This window comes from Vigna radiata, unplaced genomic scaffold (genome assembly GCF_000741045.1).
Source record: "Vigna radiata var. radiata cultivar VC1973A unplaced genomic scaffold, Vradiata_ver6 scaffold_86, whole genome shotgun sequence".
Taxonomy (NCBI): domain Eukaryota; kingdom Viridiplantae; phylum Streptophyta; class Magnoliopsida; order Fabales; family Fabaceae; genus Vigna; species Vigna radiata.
The window spans coordinates 437,693-448,355 of record NW_014543269.1 but is presented as its reverse complement, the minus strand read 5'-3'; the positions used below and the strand labels follow the sequence as shown (position 1 = coordinate 448,355).

Here is a 10,663-nt window from a genome sequence, read left to right as displayed (position 1 = left end):
GGCAACCAGGCATGGTTGTGTGAGCATCAATGTTGAGGGCCCCTGAAGAGGGCAAATAGGCGTCCTTGCATGACCATTTGCGCCTAGGGTCCCAGAAAAGGGCAATCAGGCGTGGTTGCATGACAATTAGCGCTGAGGGCCCCAGAAAAGGGCAACCAAGCGTCCTTGATCCTTCTGCAGCCTTCTATTATGGTGCTTTTGCTATCCTTCCTAGGTTCCAACTCCTTGATACTTTAGTCTTCTTCCAAAACATACCAATAACCTACAAAATTAAGGGAATTAGTGATAAAAATCATTAAGTATAACCTCGATTTACTTATTCACACAATTCAACTAAAAACAAGAGTTTAAGCAAGCTTCAAAGTCAAAAAGAGTTTATTTAGTATCAAAATTGCATCATAGATAATGGTAAAATCAATCGCTATCACCCCTCCCAACTAAATCATGTCACAAGTTAAGGGCACGTTTACTCATGAACCCCAATCAAACGTATAAAATTTGATTAAGCGTGCGTTCACTCGAGAACTCCTACCAAACATGTAAAAGTCGATTAAGGGCGTGTTCACTCAAGAACCCGCCGAACATGAAAAATTTGGGTTATGGGAGCATTCACCAAAGAACCCCTACCTAGGGAATAAAACCTAGTTGGGTTAGCATTACCAATGCACCCTTCGATTGAGTTAAAATTAACAAATTACTATAATTATATCGATGGAGCAAATAAAGTAACTAAACAAGAAAAAATTATAAGAAAAAGAGCTCAAAGGAAAGAATGAATAAACCTTAAATTATCTTCACTTCGTAAAAGTTGTTTACAAAATGGGGAGTTGATCCTACAACAATCAACCTAGACACTAAAACCAATCATTATATGATCGACTAATAAAATCAAAAGCACAAAAATATAAAATGTTTACAAAAAGAAAAAGATAGATAACATAAACTAGACATCAGGAGGAATTGTGGCGTCTTGATGGCATCTTGAACGACCTTAGGGTCATTGGTCGAAGAAGGCATTTTAGCATCGGCTTTGGCACATTGTCTTCGTCTTCATTAGGAATATCCCGAAGGTGCCTTAGCTCCCCATTGTAGAAAGCCTTCTACATGTGGAACTTACTTTCTTCCATAGGGATATTGTAAAAGTAAATTGCTTGATCAATCAATAAAGGACATGTATTCTTATTCAAGTCTTCCAAGTCTCTTTTGGCCTTTTGATGAGCAAGAAGAACATCACTAACATTTTGTTGTAGTCGTCGGTTATCCTTGGTGAGGTATTGTTCTTCTTTAATTGACTCAAACAACTTATGGGATGATTCCTTCTCCTTATTCCTGTACCCAACATGAGTGACATTCACATCTTTTAGCTATGTAGTCAAAATAGAGTTGGCTTTGAGTGCAACACCTAGATCCTTTTGGGAGTAAACCAAATCCTTCTCTAGATGGGTGACTTTCGATCGATCGCTGCCAAGAGTGATCTACTTGCTAAGCAGAGATGTCTATATATTGAGCTCGACTAAGGCATCTCGCATGTTGGCCTCTGAAAGAACCTTAGACCTTGATTGGGGGGATTATGTTCCTACCACCCCAACAGTCACACATCACTTAAGAGTCGAGGCCTAAGACAACTTAAATACTCATTCCTCCTTTCATCTTCCAATGTGTTTTTTAAGGATAAAATTGTGACAAAGTTCCACGCTCCAAAGTTGACAATACTTCAAATGTATAATGATTGACCCTATCGATGTCATTTGACGAATTTAGGATCAGAACAGGTGTAATTTTATTTTTTACAATTTTATATAGAAGTTTTATTTAGTACAATATAATAATTTAATATCATTTTCATCAATCTTGTTTATCATCATCTAACTTATATTGAAATTCAAAAGATGAAAGATTTATGCTAGATTTTTATTAGTATTAGTGAAATCTTTGTTTTTTTTGTTTGATTTCGTTTAAGTGGTGTATTATATTTTTTTATTAGTGTATAAGAAAAAAATTTTCATTAGAATTTAAAAGAAATAAAAAAACATTTAAAATATTTTTTAATTTAATTATATTTTTTAAAATCTATCCAATATGAACTTTGATTAACCTTTTTAAATTAATAAACTTACTCTAATATTAAATGTATGTAATTATAATTTATTTTTAAATATTTCTCTAAAGTACATGAAAACCTTCTAATATTAAATATTTAAGAATATTATAAATTTTGTATTTTTTATTCTTTTATAAAAATTAATTAATTAATATTAAAATAATAAAAAAGTAAATACAAACATAGATATACCCATTATCCTATAAGGATGACGAAATATATTTCATTCATTTTGGACATGGGATAGGAATATAGTTTTTTTAGGTTCGTATACAAATGCCGAAACCCTTTTCCATCCGTCTGGTTACCTTGATTTTTAATTGTGTTCACTGTTCTCTGTTACCTTGAAGAAAGAATTTAAAGTATAGGTCTAAATTCAGTTTTTTTGTTTTTTTTTTTTGGAAGATTGGGTTGATAAATCCTATTTTCACTTGAGGGCAATTACACCCAAAATATGTTAGTTTGATTAAATAGTTTTGGTTTTTGTATTAGACAAATTTAAAGAAGAAATTACGGATGTACAAAAATTTAATTAAATTATAAAAATAATTAAAATAACAAAGTTTATTTATTTAATAATATAAAAAAAACTTCAATTATTAATTATATATAATTTAAAATATTTTATATACATTTAAAAAAAAAAAAAAGTAAAAGTGTGTAGAGTACACGATTTTAACTGTAGAAGTCGTCAATCCCAAACCATTTCAATTATTTAATATTTTTATTAATTTTAAATAGTTTATAAGGAAAAGAATTTTTAGTAATTAATTATATTTCGTAAAAAAATATAATATAATAATAAAAAATTAATTATAATGAAAGATAACTTGTTTTGAATTTTTAATTACATACTTACTCTAATTATCTAATTATGGTTATAAATCATTTAATTGAAATCATTTTATAAGAAATTTAATTTAATAAAAAAATAATAATTAAAACCATAAAAATTAATGTTATTTATAATTTATAAATCATTTTAATTAATAAAAAAAATAAAAATTAACGAACTTAAATTCAACATATACTAGTAACTTTTAGAAGAAAAAGATACCAATACAATCTTTTTAGGGTTAATTAATTAAAAATTAAGAATTTTAATTTCAATTATATGCCTTTTGTTTATTTCATATATTAAAAAATAAATATTAAATACATTTTAATATTTAATCAGGTAGTGTCATTGATTAACAACATGGTTCATTTAATTCATTAACCAAGCTCAACAAACTAATCAATGAAATAAATCTCAAACTAAACTGATTGCAAACCTTCTCATATTTCTTACTGCTAGTAACATTAACCATTGTGATCTTACAGAGATGAATAATAATGCCAAAGAATATTTGGTGACAGCAAAAAAAATCACAGAAAGCTATTTGAATTGGTGATTCAAAATTTAATAGATAGCAGCACTGTACAAATGATGGTTTTTTATGCCTCCAATACTTGTTTTAGGTCCCCACTGCAGTTCATGTTTTCCAGGCGTTCTCTCTTGAGAGCAGTGAACTTAGCAGCTATTTCATCATAGTCCGGCAACTTAGGGTGAACATGGTTAGGATGTTGATGACATGAATATGTCCTTAACATGTCTTTGCTGTTTTGGTGCCTCTCTTGGGGTATGGTCATGGCCCTTGAATAGGTAGCTTCTGTTTCTATTCTTGTTGAGGACCAACTGTTCCTTCCATTGGAAACTTCGGGAGAAGCAGATTTTTCATCTTTTATTTCATTGTTTCTGTTACCACCTACGCAATCTGAGTAGTTGAATGCACGATATTCAGCTGCATTACTTTCACTCCGAGGGATGGTAACCAATTCCATTCCTTGGTTCAATTCATCATCCCAAAAGGGTTGGCAATGGCAACACTCATGATGCAGAACTCCTTGTTGAACATGTGTGTCTGTTATCCCTCTCTTTTTCTTCAGTGATGGAGGTTCCAAATAGTCTTCTTCATTGTAAAGGCAAAAGTAGCAAGGCTGGTTCAAGCTGCAGCCCCTCATTTTAAAGTTGAAAAGTTGTCTTCTTGTGCCATCTTGACGTTGACTTGACTGTATAACCATCCCTTCTTCTGAGAAACCGTTTAGCATCAGTCTCTTCTGGCCATCATAACTCGGTGGGAGAATTCCTTCTAGAAAAGGGTTATGGTGCTTTCTGTTAAAATGAGTCCTATGCTTATGAGCTGAGAGACTTTTGCATGGTTTGTGATAATATATCAGGTATCCAATATCTATAAGGCCTAGGTTTTCCACCAATGATCTCCTTCTTGATCTTTTCTCACGTTTCCTTTTGCTCTTTCTAGAGGTCCTTGTGCTTGAGTTCTCACTCTCTGATTCATCTTGACCCACATCACTCTCATCAAAACCAACCTGAGGTTTTTCTCTTCTGGATAGACCAGAAGATTTGAACGTTAATAGCATTTGATCTTGGCTGACACACTCTTTTACTTCAGAAAACTCCTCCATGTCATCCACATATTGTACCATTTCTTCAGGATACGGAGGGAAACTTTCGCTTTGTGAAGATGTTAAAGCCATTCTTTCACCCTTGTTTTGCGTATCAAAATCTATAGAAGAAAGTAGCTCAGGAAAGTCTATCTGTACTACTTCCTTTTCCAAAGGAAAACTCTCGATATATGGGAGATATTGCTGAACAACAGGCACCATTGCAGAAGCAGATTCTGGAAGAGAAGAATCACTTAGTTTGGAATTGAATGAATTAGCACATGTTACGTCTCTTTTCTTCTCTTCAATATCTGAAGGGTAGACTTCAGATCCTACATTTGAATCAATTTTGTGGGCATCACTTTCCACTAGTTGATACCCTTTATCTTCCTTCATCTGTACAAAAGCATTTGTATTATTAGTAAATGACAGGATTATATAAACTCCTTAATACATTCAATGTAGTAAAGAAGAGTGACCTGCACTTGTTGCCAAAGGGGGTAGTATTCTATAGCTAAGACCTCTTGTTGGAGGCAGTTATCTCTGGCTATTTCATCCAACATTCTGTACTTAGATTCATCCGGCACAGACTTTACAGACAGCTTCTCTTTCAACTGTGATTTAGTAATTCCATGAATATGTATTCCTCACTACCAATTGTGGAAAATTTACTTTACTGTGAAATGAAAATAACTAATAAAGCAGTACTTGTTTGTTCACAAGATTCCCAGGAAATAGCTCCACAGCCATAGTTGCAAATCTCTCACCATAACGCTGTCCAAAGAGCTTCCTGATGATAACAAGCTCGGGAAGTTCCCCACATCTCGCTGAAGCAAATATAAGGCTAGAAACTGCTTCATTAATGTCATTTGGACAGTCCCTGAATTTTGGAATGCAGAACCATCAGAAAAAAACAATGGGGTTGGCAAATGAATTTGATTTACATAGGTAGAAAGCAGTGAGTACCTGTGCCTCCTAATATAGGATAATTGTTTAAGTATAAATTCACAGAACTGATCTAACAATTCATACGCAGAAGCTAGGCTTTCGTCTTCTATAAGCCGCCCAACCTGAAGTTTTTAGAAAAGCTTTAGTTAAGATTTGGAATGCTTATGAAATACATACGTTGTTAATAGAGATTAGAGAAAACAAAATAGTAGAACACTTGTGAGTTAGGTCACTAAGATAGAATAAAATGTTTTTTCAAGGACTAAATACTTTACGTTTACATCTTCTGAGATGTCATGCATAAATTGTCTACGTTGTTTCAGAAAACAAAACTAAGATTTCTAATCTTAAAATAACTAGTGTGGTCAAAGAAACTTCAATCTTTTCGTCATCGAGGGCTTCATCAAGAAGAATTATAGAGACTAAAGTGCTCAACATGTACAAACCAGAAACATACATAAATCACACTCACTACCAGTAATTACATTTACAAGGAAAATTAACAAAACTAATACATGACAGAGTGGCATATTAAGCTACTGAACAGTAACAAAACCTCCAATAAAACCCTTCAACAAATTTATTATATGGAAAACCATCTTCAGAAACTCATACATAATGCAATGAAAAGTAAAAAACTACTCTAATTAGTAACATTAACAAACCCTGTTCAGTGCAGTTTCTTCATGGCCACCTTGTATTAGCTCTGCCAAGTCCTTTCGCAGTTGCCTGGCTATTGCAAGCCTCTTGTTCTTGAGTAGGCCGAGCCGGTACCGGGCTCTTTTGATCGTACTCTTGCTGCAAAGCACCAAAGCCAAAGCAAAAACAAGAGTTACATAAACTTGAACTCGTACAGAAACTCAAATTTTGATCAATTTACATGCAGTTTAGTTACCATTTGGAAGCTTTGGACCAGCCGAAAAACATGCCAAACATATCTGTAAATTGATGCTACTCTCTGAATTCATTAGAGACATGAAAAAGCAAGCTTTAGTTTATAGAAAGCAGTTTTGCAAAGAAAGCAGAGAAAAGTTACTAGAAGTGACGAAAAAGCACCTGCAGCACGATAGTTACAGTTGAGGTTGAGCTTTGTGGAGACAGTTTAGATGAGAGTGGTTTGAAAAAGAGAGAGTGTGCCAAATTAGTGGGACTTAATTTGAAAGAAGAAGAAGGAGACAGTTGTGGTCTCTTTGAAAAATAACCGCTCCACTTCACCCCTGTTTTTCTGGAGAAAAATAAAATAGACATGTTCTATTACCTCTTAAAACAAAACTACTAAATTAATTACAATTAAACATTTAAAATCCTCGTAATTAACCACTTCTGAGACATGTTTGGTAACAAAATGCAGAAATATGAAAACTTTATATCATACAAAATAAATAATTCAAGATTGACATTTAACATATGGTGATCAAGTGCAAGTTTAGATATAGTTAATGACAAGAGTAATATTTTAAGGGATAATTAAAGTTGAGTATGAGAATAGAAACTATAGTGTGGCTGAGGTTAATACCGAAGGAATTGTATGATTGAAGTGAACCGTAAGAAAGACGCGCAGACACTGACACATGTTATTGTCATTAGTGAAAAAATTCAAAGAAAAGAAAATAAACACAGTGGTTAAGGAAACTAATTTAATTATCTTTAACCAAGCGTGGCCGTTAGTTGTTAGCTTTTTTGTTAAGCAAAAACTGATAACCAATTCGACCCACTTCCTTGTAATACGTAATTCTAGGACGTTCACCAACTCATGTTTTGTTTTTGTTAGAAGGTTTAAACTTGATTATTTTGTGGTTATTCTTAAATGAAAAATCTGTAAACGTAGAATGATGAGTAGCCATTGTGCGTATAATTTTTAGGAGGCAGTATCTTATGATTCATATATGATGTTCTTGAGTTGCACTTTAGGTGGTTGTTGTTTACTTGTTTTGCGTGTAGGAATCGTATGCTATTCTTTTGTGTCGTATTCTTCTGTTTTTTACTGTGGTTTACGATGTAGGGAGTAGAGAAATGGATAAGGAATAAAATTAGGTTTTAAGTTTATGGGTGTAAATATTATTTCTTTAGTCAAATGTGAGGCTAACTTTTGTTCAATTCTTAATCAACTTATAGTTTTGAGTAGCTTTAGCTTAAACTACCAGGGCCACTCCTACAGGATTTCTTTTTCTAAACAAATAAAGATAAATTGTTAAATGATAAAGTCAAAATAGGAATTCATAACTTTTCATCTACACATAAAAACATCTAATACCATGCATAAATTAATAAGTTAAATTATAACTAAATCAATCTTATAAATTATAATTTTATTTTATTTTTAAGTAGTGTGAAATTTCCATAATAATGAAAGAAAAAAAATAAGAAAAAGAAAATTTTCAATAAAATCTTACATAAATTTAATTTGTATCAATTTATCGACTGGGGACTTAAAAGAATCACTCTAGAGATCAGGAGTCCCATCCCGAATCTCTATTTTATTTTATTTACTATTACTTTCATTAACTATTATTTAGCACTAATTACCTGTATTAAGATTTATTAAAATGTCTTTTAGATTTTTTATATTATATATATATATATATATATATATATATATATATATATATATATATTTATATATTATCATTTCATTGTAATAGAATCTTTTTATATTTGTAGAAAATAAATCTACTTTAATTTATATATTGATATCCCTATTTTATTATTTCCGGATTGGTGAAAAAAATATAAAGTATACGCATATAATCATTTAACAGAATATTTTACTTATCATTTTATTGACTTTTTTTTTTAAAATAACACTATAAAATTATTTCTTATATTACTAGCATAGTGATATAATTTTTTAAAATAAATAAATTTCATAAATTTTCTTAATCGTAACAAAATAACTAAGATATCTTTATTTTATAAATTTTCATTTCTATTTAATAAAAAAATGTTTATATTTTAAAAAAATGAAAAACTACATAAAGGGGACAGACATAAATAATAAGAGAGAAAAATTTTAAAATTGAAAACCGTATAACAAAAAAACTCTTTTTGATAATAATTTTTTTAATAAAACATTAATTAATTCATTGCAATAACAATATAAATTTGATTAACAAGATTAAAAAGAATTGATATTAATATTGTCATAATTTCTATAGTTTAAAATTAAGATATTTAATAGGTAAGACGCAAAGAATATATATGTAAAAAAACTATCATATGTGTGTAAACTAAATGTCAAATTTATTTATTTTAGAAAAAAAAAAGTCCTTGCATAAAGCAGTATTAAAATATAGGATAATGATACTTTGACAACATTTTTTTGACAACATCTTAACATCATCTCGGTGTCATTGTCAAAAATTACTCCACAATCAATAATAATAATTATAAACACCACCATAGACCAATCATAGAATACAACGTAAATGATGTTAAAATGTTGTAAAAAGAATGTTGTCAAATTATCATTATCCTAAAATATATAAAACATATAAGGTAGATGAAGAAGAATGTAGTTTGTAAAATAACATCGGTACCATGATGCACTTATATTCATTTCAGAGAGTATAAAATGGTCATAAAAATATAAAATTTTGTATTTTTCAAGAAAAAAGAAATTCAAAAGTTAAAAAGAATAGTATCAAATGAATGTAAAAAAATTATATATGTCAAAAAATTAATTTTCTATTTTAAAAGATAACAATTTAGCAGAAATTAATATATTGATAGTATAGAAGAATAACGAAAGCAAAGACATTGTACCTTTCAAAGTAGCAGAGAAATAAAAGATGTAATGAGGTTAGCCAGCAGCAGAAATTGCAACAATCCAATAGAAGTTGAGCATGAACACGCCAATGATACGATAGGAGAATTCCTTCTTTGTTTTCTCTTGTCTTGGTTTTAGTGGTCCTATTTATACTCAACTAATTCTTTTACCAGATTATTTAAGGTTTGAATCTTTCTAGGATTTATTACAATCTTCATATTTTCTTTCAAATTATGTATTTATTCATAAAATCTTTCTACATTTCTAAAGATCTTCTATATTTCTACAAGATTAATATACTTTATTGTAATGAAATCTTTCTATATTTCTAATAAATATACTCTAATTTATTTATATTTCGATAAAATAAATATATTTTATTGTGATAAAATACTTCTATATCTGTTACAATATATTTATTATCTATTATAATTTATTATAATACAAGAAAAAAATATTATGAAATTTACTTTATTATTTATATTTATTTTGTTCACCAGTGTTTTTAAAGTTAGTTTTTTTAGACATTTGATATTGTTAATTTATTTTTTATTTATATTTATTTGTTGCTACATATATATAAAAGTTATTTTATTTTTTATCTATTTGTTTTATTTTTAAAGTATTTTTTCCTTAAAATAGAAATATATTTCTATAATCTTCTTTTATAATTTTTAATTATTTGATAATTTAATAAAATTAAATTTAGAGAAATATATTTTATTTTTTATTTATTAGTACTTTAAATATAAGTTATTCTTTAATAATTTACTAAATGATCAAATAATTAGAAATTAAAAAAAATGAAGAATAAAAAATATAGTATAAATAAAAGAATTAATACTTTAAGTTTAAGTTATCTTTAATAATAAATATATTAAAAACACGTTAGAAAATTTTTTTAATGATGATTAAAATATGTTTATGTATACATTAAAAAAATGATTATTTATTTTTCTAAAAATCAACTAAGATTTAAAATAAGTTTTATGGATGCTTGTTGTGGATTACACTGTTTAACAGTATATTTTAAATTTAGCCATAACTTATTAGAGATTGATATAAAGATTTTAAAATTGAGAAGTTAATAGTATTATTTAACAATTAAATTTAAAATTTTAACAGAAATTAAACGGTAGAATTGAAATCTATTTTCATTTTTATTACAAATGAATTTAAAAATCAATCAAATTAATATATATATATATATATATATATATATATATATATATATATATATATATATATATATAATACTCTTTAGATATACAATTTTTTACATAAAAGTGTATACAATTTGTATTATTAATAAATATATATTATTTTCTAAATAATATATTTCAATTCTGGTATTTAATATCTAATAAATTATTATCTTAATTTTAAGTAACACGGTTAGTTTT

The 10,663-nt window shown here is 28.6% G+C and overlaps 1 protein-coding gene across 1 annotated transcript; it reads right to left on the bottom strand.

Moving 5' to 3' along the window:
* Positions 1–3,359: 3,359 nt before the first annotated feature.
* On the bottom strand, positions 3,360–6,646 carry LOC106754190. Its single transcript, XM_014636191.2, has 7 exons — positions 6,551–6,646; positions 6,390–6,452; positions 6,160–6,292; positions 5,513–5,616; positions 5,255–5,426; positions 5,026–5,160; positions 3,360–4,942 (listed from the first exon to the last, which is right to left on the bottom strand). The coding sequence occupies exons 2-7, from the start codon at positions 6,428–6,430 to the stop codon at positions 3,539–3,541; spliced, it is 1,989 nt and encodes a 662-aa protein (XP_014491677.1). The 5' UTR covers positions 6,431–6,452; positions 6,551–6,646; the 3' UTR covers positions 3,360–3,538.
* Positions 6,647–10,663: the final 4,017 nt, after the last annotated feature.